Source organism: Microcaecilia unicolor, chromosome 6 (assembly GCF_901765095.1).
Source record: "Microcaecilia unicolor chromosome 6, aMicUni1.1, whole genome shotgun sequence".
Classification (NCBI taxonomy): domain Eukaryota; kingdom Metazoa; phylum Chordata; class Amphibia; order Gymnophiona; family Siphonopidae; genus Microcaecilia; species Microcaecilia unicolor.
The window spans coordinates 180,518,774-180,533,174 of NC_044036.1; the positions used below are offsets into that span (position 1 = coordinate 180,518,774).

A 14,401-nucleotide genomic window follows, 5' to 3' on the forward strand; every position below is an offset into this window, starting at 1 on the left:
AAACCCATTCCCCACAACTGTACACCACTACCATAGCCCTTATGGGTGACGGGGGGCACCTAGATGTGGGTACAGTGGGTTTCGGGTGGGTTTTGAAGGGCTCACATTTACCACCACAAGTGTACCAGTAGGGGGGGATGGGCCTGGGTCCACCTGCCTGAAGTGCACTGCAGTACCCACTAAAACTACTCCAGGGACCTGCATACTGCTGTCATGGAGCTGGGTATGATCATAGAGGCTGGAAAAATATTTAAAACATTTTTTTGAGGGTGGGAGGCGGTTAGTGACCACTGGGGGAGTAAGGGGAGGTTCCGCACAGGCGACTGATAAATAAATTGAGTGCCCTCGGTGTGGGACCTAGAATAACTGATTGGGTAAAAAATTGGTTGAATGGTAGGAGACAGAGGGTGGTGGTAAATGGAGCTTACTCTGAAAAAAAGGATGTCAGTGGAGTACCGCAGGGATCGGTCCTGGGGCTGCCTCTTTTTAACGTCTTTGTGAGCGATATTGCGGAAGGGCTGTCTGGTAAGGTTTGTCTCTTTGCAGATGATACTAAACTCTGCAACAGGGTGGACACCCTGGAGGGTATGAATGACATGAGGAAGGACCTAGCGAAGCTAGAGGAATGGACCAATATTTGGCAACTAAGGTTTAATCCCAATAAATGCAGGGTCATGCACTTGCGTCGCAAATGTCCGAGGGAACGGTATAGGGGGTGTAGTGCTTCAGTGTGTGAAGGAAGAGTAGGACTTAGGGGTGATTGTGTCTGACGACCTTAAAGCTTTCAAACAGGTAGAAAAAGTGACGGCCAAAGCCAGAAGGATGCTTGGGTGCATAAAGAGAGGCATGACCAGCAGGAAAAAGGAGGTGATAGTGCCGTTGTATAAGTCTCTGGTGAGGCCTCATTTGAAGTACTGAGTGCAGTTCTGGAGACCGCACCTACGGAAAGATATAAACAGGATGGAGTCAGTCCAGAGGGCGGCTACAAAATTAGTAAGCGGTCTTGAATACAAAAATTATAGGGACAGGCTTATGAACCTCAACATGTATATGCTGGAAGAGAGGAGGGAGAGAGGAAACATGATAGAGACGTTTAAATATCTCAAGGGCATTTATGTACAGGAAGAGAGCCTTTTTCAAATGAAGGAGAGCTCTGGAATGAGGGGGCATATAACAAAGATAAGAGGGAATAGGCTTAGGAGTAACCTAAGGAAGCATTATTTCACAAAAAGGGTGGTAGAGGCGTGGAATGGCCTCCCGGTGGAGGTGGTGGAGTCGAGGACTGTTCCAGAATTTAAAAAGGCATGGGATAAGTATATGGGATTGCTTAGGAACAGGAAGAATAAGGGGTTACAAAGGATGGGCAGACTGGATGGGTCATATGGCTGTTATCTGCCATCATGTTTCTATGTTTCTGTGTTTCATCCCCGATTCCCTCCGGTGGTCATCTGGTCATTTAGGGCACATTTTTGTGGCTTGGTCATAAGAAAAAAAGGACCAGGTAAAGTCGTCCAAGTGTTCATCAGAGACGCCCTTCTTTTTTCCATTATGGGTCGAGGACGCACATGTGTTAGCCACACCCCAGCCCCACCTTCGCTATGCTTCCGACACGCCTCCGTGAACTTTGGTCGTCCCCACGACGGAAAGCAGTAGAGGATGCCCAAAATCGCCTTTCGATTATGCCGATTTGGGCGACCCTGTGAGAAGGACGCCCATCTTGCGATTTGTGTCGAAAGATGGACGCCCTTCTCTTTCGAAAATAAGCCTGATAATCTTCATAAATGTAAAAATTGTCCTACTGGGATATTATCCCTCAAATGTCTTGGATGATAGCTCCTTTAATGGAGAAGATGATTGCAACATATAATGTTTCTAAAGATGGTTGTTTCAAATCTCCCAGATTGATAAAGTATCCAAAAACGAACTAGTATGTTGGTGATAACTAACTGTAAACTTTGTATTGGAATCACAACTGTTTATCCATTTCAAAAAAATCTTGCAATCTTTCTACATCTCCCGTCCAGACAAAGAAAATGTCATCTATGAAACGTTTCCAAATTAGAATATCATGATATTATTCAGACTTGTAAACATAATTCAAACCATTCCATATATAAACATGCTAATGATGGAGCTACAATGGACCGCCCTCCCATCGCAGTTCCTTTTACCTGTAATAAATATTGCTGTTTAAAATGAAAATAGTTTTTCTTCAAAATGAACTCATCAGAACCATCAAAAAAGTAATTTTTTCTGCTGATAAGCTTAACTGAGTAAGATGTCTTTCCACTGCTTTCAAAGCTTCCACATGAGGTATATTTGTGTATAATGCCAAAATGTCCGTAGTGACTAAAATCACTGACATTTCCTCAGCAAACTGATAATCTTATATCAATCCCTGCCACTATGGGTCAGCCTGGAGGATTGACCAAAGATTTATGGATCTTAGGTACAAAATAAGTGTTTGGAATTTTCAGAAAATTATTTCTTTGAGATACTGGGATTCTTTGTTGGTTATTCTGCTTATGGAGTAGAGTTTGTTGGTCAGTTATTTTCCCAGGTCCTGATGTTCCAGCAATAAAGATGAGTTACATTCCAGTACAGTAGAAATTTCAGGTTCAGTTTATTTCATATACCACAAATATATTGAAAGTGTAAGCAGTTTACAAAGTTAAAAGACATACAGGTAAGGAAAACAAACAGATGTGAAAACAAGAACAAGAGACAGAGAAAACAAACATCCACAAGGGAAAGGTAAGGGGTGCGAAGATTCAAATCATAATCAGAAAAGATGAGGGAGGAGGATTTAAGCTGGTAGGAGAAGCTCCTGCTCACTTAAATCATGCCTAGCAAGCTGGCCACCGATATTCAGTGGCATATAAACAGGCAGTGCTGCTGAATATCAACACTAATTGGCCAACCTGAAACCGGCGGGAGATGAATGTTACAGGAGCCGGATTTGGGAGGAACTGGCAGTTATGCAATATTCAGTACCAGGGCCCATGTAGCTAATCCGGCAGATAGGACCACATAAAAAGCAGTCTTATCTTTTGCACAGTTAGCTATCTGAACACTAGAACTGAATATCCACCAGTGCCTGGATAACTTCCAGTTCCATGTCATCCCACAGATCAATCCAGATACCTATGGATTATGCCCATCTTTTTTTTTTTTAAAATCATTCATGGGCTGATGATCAGAAGCCAAGCACTGTTCCAAACAGCGCTCTAAAAATAGTGCCGAAAAAGTGCAGGGCTATATCGCTCCTATGATCAAAGTTAATAGCATGCAAGTTTATGTGCAGTATTAGCTCTTATCATAGGGGTACTTCTGCAGGAGAATTGTGCCTGGGCATGCGCCCAAGGCACAATCCTTCCGCAGAAGTTGTTCGACAGATCCAGGCTGTCAAAAGCTCAGATCTGTCAAACAGCAGAAAAGGTTCGACAAGTCCAGGATTTTCTCCTGGACCTGTCAAACCTAAGCCCGCCCCCCACCCCAAAAACCCTGGTGGTCCAGTGGGACCACTAGCTTCCCCCTCCCACCCCCCACTCCCCTCATTGCACAAAAACGCCCTGGTGCTCCAATGGGACCCCCCTCTCCCCGGCACCCTACCTCCGTAGTCATAGTAGTTGGAGGAGGGAGGGACTAGCACTCCCTCCCTCCCTCCTCTTTGGGCTCCTTTCCAAAATGGTGGCGTCCTGCCCTGCCTGGTACATCCTGAAATGCACTGGGCAGGGCTTAATTTCCATATGCCGGTGATGGCGAACGCCTCTACGGTACTATGTAAGCCACATTGAGCCTGCAAATAGGTGGGAAAATGTGGGATAGAAATGTAACAAATAAATAAATAAATGGGTTAAGCCCCGCCCGGCACATCCCAGGATGCACTGGGCAGTGTAGGATGTGCCGGGCGGGGCTTAACCTATAGATGGAAATTAAGCCCCCCCCCCCCCCCCCCCCCCCAGTGCATTTCAGGATGTACCAGGTAGGGCAGGATGCCACCATTTTGGGAAGGCACCTGAAGAGGAAGGAGGTAGTGTTAGTCCCTCTCTCCTCCAACTACTACTACTACGGAGAGGTAGGCCGTGGAGGGGGAGGGGCAGATAGATAGCGGTCCCACTGGGCCACCAGTGTTTTTGTGCTTTGGAGATGGGGGGCCTGGAGGTCCACCAGAGCAACATAACGTAAGTGCACCTATCATCCAAACTGTCCTCCCAATCCCATCATTTGCATGACTCAAAAAAAAAGCCCCACTCAACGTGATCAAATGCATTTTGGCATTGATTGTCACATGCATAGCTTTTAATTTGTGTCTTTGTATTAAAGAAATCAGGTCAATTTCTCGTCTAACACTATCTCCTAACAATCTACCTTTCACAAAGCCAGTCTGGTCTCCTTGGATCAACTTTGGAAGTAGAGTTTCTAGCCGCGAGGCCAAGATCCTAGTAAAGATTTTTAATAGGTCGATAATTAACACATGAGGTAGGATCTTTGCCTGGCTCAGGTAGAATCACAACCTTCACTTTGTACATACTCTTTGACAAGGGCACCTCCTCCTGTATACAATTAAACAATTTGGTCAAAAAGAGAACTACTGAAGGAGCCACAGCTTTATAATGTTCCACAGGGAAGCTGTCTTCTCCTACAGCTTTACCCAATTTCATCCCCTTAATGGCCTCCTCCATCTCTTCCTCTCGAATTTCCCTATTAAGCCAGCATTGATCTTATCTGTTTAATCTAGGGAGTGATAGCTAGGTTAGAGATTATCTCCATTCCAGCAGAGGTTTTCATGGAATGCACCCACCTAGATTCTCTTTGTTTCCTTGAGGGGGACGAACTTATGGCTGTCAGGTTGTTTCACAAGGAGGAGTTGCCTTCGCTCATCAATAAGGCCTTGGAAGTGTTAAACATTTCTTCCCTTGAGCCACTCAGTTCAGATGCTGCCTCTCACCCTATGATGTCTGGTACCAAATTGTCACCTAGAACCTTTCGTATTCATGCAGCCATGCAGGTGCTGATTTCTATGCAGTGGGGCACCCCTGATGCGGGCTTGAGGGTGGCCAGAGCTATGTCTCAGCTGTATCCTCTTCCATCTGAGGAATTGGACTCCTTGCAGCTGCCCAAGGTGGACTCACTGGTTACGGCGATCACCGAGAAGCATCCAGGGTATACCACTGCACAGAAATCAGCACTTGTATATCCGCATGAATGTGAAAAGTTCTAGGCGGCTTTTTGGTATCAGACATCATAGGATGAGAAGTAGCTTTCAACTGAGAGGCTCAGGGGAAGAAATGTTTAGCACTTCCAAGGCCTTAGTGATGAGGGGAGGCAGCTCCTCCTTGCAGAACAGCCTGGCAGCCATCAGGTCATAACCCTCTTCTGGAGGTAGCTCCCCTTCCTCCAAAAGATGAGGCACAGAGTGACCCAAGGGGACTGCCCTCAGGGATGTTCAGGATCGTAAATTGGGATCCTCCTTTAAGCTGGCCTTTGAGATGATGGCTCTGTGTTTGCAGGACATGGTGTGTGGTTCCTATGTAGTGCGAGCTTGCTTGAGTTGGGTCAAGAAGGCATCTTCGGCTGAGGACCTGATCCAGTATTTGCCATCCTTGGACTCTGGGTTGGCTTATTTGGTTGACTCCTTAGAGCTTCAGCTAAGAAATTGTCCTTGGTGGTCATGGCTAGGCACTGTCTTTGGCTCCAGAATTGGGCTGCAGACGTGTCCTCCAAATCAAGGCTTGCAAAGCTGCCCTTTCGGGGTTGGCTGCTCTTTGTTGAAGATGTGGAGAAGATTGTAAAAGATCTTGGTGCGTCTAAGGGCCAGTGATTGCCAGAGGACAAGTTTAAGGCCCCTTTCTGGGTCACTACATCTAGGGTGCGTTTTCGAGAGTCTCGCTGCTATAGGCCAGGTAGATCTGGATCCTTTCAGAGGCCACCCTTCTAACAGAAGCAGCAGTTCTTTCAGGGGGACAGGCATCCCCTGGCTTCCTCTTCGCAGTCTGCAACTGCCTCCCAGGCTACCCAATAATGGGTTTCTGGCCCATTCCTCAGAGCCTTATGTCAGAGGATGACTCTTGTTATATGTCACGGAATGGGCCAAAATAACTTTGGACCAGTGGGTCCTGAAGGTGATCAGAGAAGGCTACAAATTGGAGTTTGCTCGCCATCTTGCGAATTGTATTCTGGAATCTCCATGCCTGGGAAGGTCGAGGCAGTCTGCTTCTCTCTTCAAGATATCATTCACTTGGGGGCTGTACAAGCAGTGCTTCAGTCAGAGGTGGGGCTGGAAAGACATTCCATTTATTTTGTGGTTCCCAAAAAGGTTGGAGTCTTTCATGTGGTACTTGATCTCAAGCGGGTCAACCAGGCACTCAGAGTCCACCATATCAGAATAGAGACCTTTCACTTCATCATGTCAGTTCAGCATGGAGAATTTCCCACCTCTCTAGATCTCCTCATCAATGTTTTCTTTGTTTCTCTGTGCTGGGAGAACACTTCCAGTTTCAGGCAGGGCCTTTTGGTCTGGCGACAGCTCCCAGTACCTTCTTCAAGGACAGGGTGGGCAGTCTGCTTTAGCCTACCCAACTTCTCCAAGAGCCATCAGTCCATCAAATATCTGGGGTTTGTTTTCGATACCCAGGAAGGGAGAGTCTTCCTTCCAGAGACACAGCAGCTGAGGGTTCATTCCCAGGTTCAGAGTTTGCTCCAGCTTGCTGCTCCTCAGGCATGGGATTACATACAAATGCTCAGTACAATGACTTTCACACTGGATGTTCTGCCATGGGCAAGATTCCACATGAAACCACAACAGTTGGTGCTCCTGAGTCGTTGGTCTTCCATTTCTGCTGAATTTCTTTGCAGGCTTCTCTGAATGACTCAAGCAAATCTCAGCATTCACTGGTGGATGTGCATGAGCAACCTGAGACAGGGAGGCTCCCTAGAGGTGCCAGACTGGATGATGGTGACCAAGGAAGAGCAGTCAGGAAGGTCTTACAAGCTTTTGTGGATGTTTATGGGACAGAGAAGTTTGAGTCCTCTTGGACAAAGAGACAGCAGTGGCCTACATTAGCAGACAGGGAGGCACAAATAGTGTGGCTCTGGCTCAGGAAGTGAGTCTTCTCTGTCAGTGGTTGGAAGCCCATCTCTCCTTGCTCTTGGCAGCCCATATTGTGGGTTTCCTCAGCAGGACTCTTCTGGATACGGGGGTGTGGTCTCTCTCTGAGGATGCATTTCAGATGATCGTGGCCATGTGGAGGATTCCTGTCTTGGACCTGATGGCCACCAAGGACAATACCAAGACTCCTAGGTTTTTCAGAAGAAGGAAGGAGCTGAGGTCCGAGGCCATAGGTGCTCTTCTCCAGCCTTGGCTGGTTGCCTTCCTTCTCTAAGTGTTTCTTCCTTGGCCCATGATTGGCAGAGTGCTCAAGAGGATTTCTCTTGATAAAAGAGCAAAAATGGAGTGCATTCGCGCAAAACTCAAAGTACTGGATTTCAGATATGCTGATTTTGTTAAAATGGGGAAATACCTTAAGAAGGAGCTGATGATGTAGGTAGGCATAGGAGGAGAGGAAGTGCAGTAGTCCAAGCTGAAAGCTGCTATAAATATGGCAACAGATCATTATACAAGGAAAGCAAACAAAAACTACTACTACTACTTATCATTTCTATAGCGCTACTAGACGTACGCATAGCTGTACACTTGAACATGAGAAACAAGAGAAACAGGAAGCCTATATGGTTCTCCAAGCAAGTGGCTAAAAAATAAGGTCAACAGAGGCTGTGTTCAAGAAATACAGAAGAACATAACAAGATGATCACGGAAAAGATTACTGGATCAAACTCAAAGAAGCAAAGAGGGAAATAGAGCTAGTGAAAGCGCAGGTGGAAGAAAAAATGGCTTAAGATGTAGGTGACCAAACCTTTTTCAGATATATTGGGAAAAAGAGAAAAGCTAGGAATGGGATTGTGAAACTGAAATATGCTGAGAATAGCTATGTGGAGAATGATGATGATAAAACAAATGTGCTAAACAAATACATCTCTTCGGTGTTCATGGAAGAAAATCCTGAAGAAGGGCCGCGATCAGCTGCTGAGGATATATCTGGCAACAGAGTGGATATTGCACCATTCATGGAAGAAAACATTTATAAACAACTTGAAAATCTGAAAGTGGAAAAAGCTATGGGGCCAGATGATATACATTTCAGGATACTGAGGGAGCTCAGAGAAATCCTGGCGGGACCTCTTAAGTATTTATTTAATAGATGGGAGAGGTTCCGCAGGATTGGAGATGAGCTGATGTAGTCCTTCTTCACAAAAATGGGGACAGGGAAAGAAGTGGGAAACTACATACTGATAATCCTCACGTTGGTGGAAGGAAAATAACGGAGTCACTGCTGAAGGAAAAGAGAGTTAACTTTTTAATCTAATGGGTTGCAGGATCCGAGACAACATGGCTTTACCCATGGAAAATTCTGCCAAATCAATCTAATTAATTTCTTTGACTGAGTGACTAAAGAACTGGATAAAGGACTTGTGCTAGATGGATTAAAAACTGGTTAAAAGATAGAAAACAGAGAGTAGGGTTAAAAGGTCAGTATTCTCATTGGAGAAGAGTAGATAGTGGGGTTTCCCAGGGGTCTGTGCTGGGTCTGCTGCTTTTTTAAATATTTATAAATGATCTAGAGATGGGAGTAACTAGTGAGGTAATTTAATTTGCTGACAACAGAAAGTTATTCAAAGTTGTTAAATCGCAGGAGGATTGTGAAAAATTACAAGAGGACCTTACGAGACTGGGCAGATGACGTTTAATGTGAGCAAGTGCAAAGTGATGCATGTGGGAAACAGGAATCTGAACTATAGCTACTTGATGCAAGGTTTCACATTAGGAGTCACCAACCAGCAAAGGGATTGAAACCTTCTACTCAGTGTGTGGCAGCTGCTAAGAAAGCAAATAGAATGCTCGGCATTATTAGGAAAGGAATGGAAAACATAAAATGAGGACGTTATAATGCCTTTGTATCGCTCTCAGGCTTATTTTCGAAAGAGATCGCCGGCGATCTTCCGACATCTCCTAAAACCAGCCAAATCGGTATAATCGAAAGCCGATTTTTGGACACACTCGCCGGCATTCCATCGCAGAGGCAGCCAGACTTCAAGGGGGCGTGTCAGTAGGGGAGCGAAGGCGGGACGTGGGTGCGCTTACGAGATGGCTGGCTTCAGCTGATAATGGAAAAAAGAAAACCAGCGATGATGAGCATTTGGCCGGTTTTACTCGGTCTATTTATTTTCACGACCAAGTCTCAAAAAGGTGCCCAAACTGACCAGATGACCACAGGAAGGAATCAGGGATGACCTCCCCATACTCCCCCAGTGGTCACCAACCCCCTCCCACCCAAAAAAAAAACTTTAAAAATTTTTTTTGCCAGCCAGCTCCATGACAGCAGTATGCAGGTCCCTGGAACAGATTTAAAGCCAGGTGCACTAAACTGCACGGAAGAGTCCTTCCCTTACCGATCCCTTAGTGAATCGGTAAGGGAAGGGCATGCATGAAGGAAATCGCATGCAAATGAGCTGCTCATTTGCATGCGAATTTCCTTCCCTAGGAGGGGAAGCCAGTCGGCCAGCTCATTAAAAAAAAAAAAAAGGATCTTGCTGATCAGTTATGTTATGACTTACTTGTTCTGGAGTGCTGTATTTTGTGATACTGTTTTGAGAAATGTTCAATAAAGACTTCATACAAATTTTAAAAAGTCCCTGCCGTGCATTTTCCCTTGATGGCCGTCTGACGTGCACTTCCCTTAATGGCCGTCTTTCTCCCTCCCTGAACAGGGAAATCAAAACTGTTTTTGCGCACAGCTTTTTTAGTAGTAACAGTGGGATTTGAACCGGCCACCTCTGCATTACAAGACCAGTGCTGTTACTACTTGGCCACAGCTCCACTTACTTGAATGTTCCTCCCTTTTGATTATACCCCTTCAGGTCTCTCTCAGCCAATCACAGCGCGTTTAGTCTAAGTGCTTTGAAAATGAGCCCCGTAGTAGAATTAGAAAAGGTACAGAGAAGGGCAACGAAAATGAAAAGGAGCTGGGACGACTTCCCTATGAGGAAAGGCTAAAGCAACTAGGGCTCTTCAGCTCGGAGAAAAGATGACTGAGGGGAGATTTGATAGAGGTCTTTAGTTAATGAGTGGAGTGGAACGGGTAGATGTGAATCGCTTGTTTACTCTTTTCAAAAATACTAGGACTAGGGGGCACACAATGAAGCTACAAAGTACTAAATTTAAAACAAATCAGAGAAAATATTTCTTCACTCAATGTGTAATTAAACTCTGGAATTTGTTGCCAGAGAATTTGGTAAAAGCAGTTAGCTAAGTGGGGTTTAAAAAAGGTTTGGATAACTTCCTAAAAGAAAAGTCCATAAGCCATTATTAAGATGGTCTTGGAGAAAATCCACCACTTATTTCCAGGATAAGCAGCATAAAATGTATTGTACTGCTTTGGGATCTTGCCAGGTACTTGTAACTTGGATTGGCCACTGCTGGAAACAGGATGCTGGGTTTGATGGACCTTCGGTCTGTCCCAGTATGGCAACACTTATGTGCTTATGTACTTGGATTATAGCAAAGCCTTGAATATGGTTCCTCACAGAAGACTCACGAATAAGCTAAGAGGGCTGAACTTAGGACCCAAATTAATGAAGTGGATTGGAAACTGGTTGGCCGACAACTGATTGTGGTGGGAATCTGCTCAGAAGAAAGGGAGGTGAATAGTGGAATGCCTCAGGGGTCTATACTGGGGCTGATTCTTTGTATTATATCTGTAAGATATATTGCTGAATGTTTAGAAGGAAAAGTTTGTCTTTATGTAGATGACTTGAAGATAGACAATAGAGTGGATACCCCGGAGGAAGTAGAAACCATGAGAAGAGATCTCCGAAAATTAGAAGAATGGTTAAAGGGCTGCCAGTTAAAATTTAATGCCAATAAGTGCAGATTGATGCACTTGGGGTGCAGAAATCCAAAGGAGATGTATCAGTTAGGAGGAGAGAGATTGATAAGCACTTTAATCAAAGGGCCCCATAATAACATAGTAGATGACGGCAGATAAAGACCCGCATGGTCCATCCAGTCTGCCCAACAGTCACATTCATTATCAATTCATTACTAAACCAACAATGAATGTGTTATAACTTATAAATATTTGATCCTGATCTTTCTTTGCCATTTTTGGGATATAGACCGTAGAAATTCTCCTGGCACTGTCCTTATGTTCCAACCACTAGAGTTGCCATCTAAACCCACTCCAGTCCATCCTGATCTTGCTATATATGGGACATAGAGTGTAGAAGTCTGCCCTGCACTGGCCTTAGTTTTCCAAAGCTGGAGTTGCCATCAAAGCACCACCCCTGCCCATCCTTTTTCTATGTAGAGATCCTCTCCACCTGATAGCCTGCGGTGGCAGGCAGCTCTGAGCTGCTCACAGCTGTGGGCTGAACTGACTCTGGATATTCAATGATGCAAAGCCAGCTGGTAAAAGTACCCACTAACTCTGCATCAATGCAGGCACTTCTGGAAATTGTTCTGAATATAATATGCTTTCCCTTAACTCTTTCTTCTTGTCCCAGAGCAGAGTATGAGTGTTTCCAGATTGAACTCTCAAAGAATTATGGAATGTCAGAGTGGCGTGAGGATATCAAACGGATCCTGTTGAAGGCTGGTCTGCAAAATGTGTCCATCACTTTCCTCTTTGTAGACACACAGGTAGACTTATCCACTGCACTTTTATTAAACCTTTGGAGGGGCATTTTGGAAAAGATGTCCAAGTCAGAATGTCCCAAACAGATGTCCATCTCACCTGTATTTTCAAACACAGAATACAGCCTGTTCGAAAATACGTGAAATGACGTCCATGCGCTTGGAAACATCCAACATGAACATTCATTTTACAAACTGAAATGTCCAAATACATGTGGGTACCAATGACATAGGAAAATGTGGGAGGGAGATTCTGGAAGCCAAATTTAGGCTCTTAGGCAGAAAGCTCAAATCCAGAACCTCTAAAGTAGCATTTTCTGAAGTTGTCCCCATTCCACACACAGGGCCCAAGAGACAGGCAGAGCTCCGGAGTATCAGTGCATGGATGAGGCAATGAGGCAATGGTGCAAGGAAGAGGGTTTTAGATTTGTAAGGAACTGGGCAACATTCTGGGGGAGGGGGAGCCTATTCCAGAATAATGGGCTCCACCTTAACCAGAGTGGGATCAGGCTGCTGGCATCGGCATTTAAAAAGGAGATAGAGCAGCTTTTAATCTAGAAACTGGGGGAAGGCCGACAGTCGTTAAAAGCACATGGTTCGGAAAAAGGTATCTTTCAAATATATCACCAAAACAGGGAAGATAGGATATCCCGATAGTGAGGTTGCAAAAGAGACCATAGTAGATCAGGTGCCCTTAAATAAAAATAAAAATCAGACAAAAGATTACAAATTACTACTGTCAACTGCTGAAAAAGATTAAATAGAAACAACAAACATAGTTTGAAATGTGTATATGCAAATGCCAGAAGCCTAAAAAATAAGATGGGACAGTTAGAATATATTGCACTAAATGAAAACTTAGATATAATAGGCATCTCTGAGACCTGGTGGAAGGAGGATAACCAGTGAGACACTGTCATACCATGGTACAGATTATATCATAGAGATAGGGTGGATCAAATTGGTGGAGGGGGTAGCATTGTATGTTAAGGAGGGCCTTGAATCAAATAAATTGAAAATTCTGCCGGACATAAAACACATCTTGGAATCCCTATGGATTGAAATTCTATGTGTAAATGGGAAAAGGATAGTGATAGGAGTGAACTACCGTCCACCTGGCCAAGATGAACATACAGATATAGAAATGTTATCAGAAATCTCTTTGAAAGGACATACCACAAAGATCAACACATGTGAACTCTCCCACATGTAACCAAACTGTTTTATTATGTTCTCTTGCTGTATTACTATCATGTTTATAATATCTTCTTGTTTCATTACTTTCTTGTTTATCATTACCTTGTAACCCCAAATCCTTCTGTAATACCAAATGTCTACTCTCTTCTTATTTCCACTACTCATGATGTATTGTAAGCCACATTGAGCCTGCAAAGAGGTGGGAAATGTGCAATACAAATGCAACAAATAATAATAATAATTAGGGTGGCTAACAAAGTAGGGAGCACAATAATAATGGGTGATTTCAATTACCCAGATATTGACTGGGTAAATGTAACATCAGGGTATGCTAGGGAGGTAATATTCCTTGACTAAATCAAGGACTGCTTTATGGAGCAGCTGGTACAGGAGCCAACAAGAGGAGGAAAAATTCTAGACCTAGTCCTTAGTGGATTGCATGATCTGGTGTAGGAGGTAATGGTGCTGGGGGCACTTGATAACAGTGATCATAATATGATCAGATTTGATATCAGATCTGGAGTAAGTGCACAAGGGAAATCCAATAAATTAGCATTTAATTTTCAAAATGGAGACTATGATAAAATAAGAAGAATGGTGAAAAAATACTTAGAGAAGCAACTTTGAAGGTCAAAATTTTACATCAGGTATTGATGCTGTTCAAAAATACCATCCTGGAAGCACAGGCCAGTTATATTCCAGGTATTAAAAGTACAGGAAGGAAGGCCAAATGATAGCCGGCATGGTTAAAAAGTGAGGCGAAGGAAGATATTAAGCTAAAAGAAAATCCTTCAGAAAATGGAAGAAGAATCCAACTGAACATAACAAGAAACAGCAAAAGGAATGGCAAGTCAAATGCAAAGAGCTGATAAGGAAGGCAAAGAGAGACTTTGAGAAAAGATTGTGTTGGAAGCAAAACACGTGAGTAAAAACGTTTTTTAGGTATATTAAAAGCAAGAATCTGGCAAAAGAATCAGTTGGGCTGCTAGATGACCGAGGGGGTAATAGGTGCACTCATGGATGCAAAGCCATAGCGGAGAGATTAAATGAATTCTTTGCTTCAGTCTTAACCGAGGAAGATATGGGAGAGTAACTGGTACCAGAAATGGTATTCAAAGCTTACGAATCAGAGAAACTGAATGAAATCTTTCTAAACCTGGAAGATGTAATGGCTCAATTTGACAAATTGAAGAGTAGCAATTCACCTGGACTGGTTGTTATTCATCCCAGGGTACTGACAGGATTGAAAAATGAACTTGCAGAGCTATTGTTAGTAATATGTAATTTATCTTTAAAATCAAGCATGGTACTGGAAGATTGGAGGGTGGTCAATGTAACGCCGATTTTTTTAAAAAGGTCCAGAGGTGATCCGGGAAATTATAGACCGGTGAGCCTGACGTCGTTGCCGGGCAAAATGATAGAGACTAATGTAAAGGACAACATTACAGACCA

General features: G+C 43.9%; 1 protein-coding gene across 1 annotated transcript in view; it reads left to right on the top strand.

The window, feature by feature from the left end:
• DNAH1 (dynein axonemal heavy chain 1) overlaps nt 1-14,401 on the top strand; it is a 799,478-nt gene that overhangs the window by 539,408 nt on the left and 245,669 nt on the right. The window contains exon 49 of the mRNA XM_030205737.1: nt 11,623-11,758. Coding sequence (XP_030061597.1) covers nt 11,623-11,758 — 136 coding nt within the window. The remainder of the gene's footprint in view (nt 1-11,622; nt 11,759-14,401) is intronic.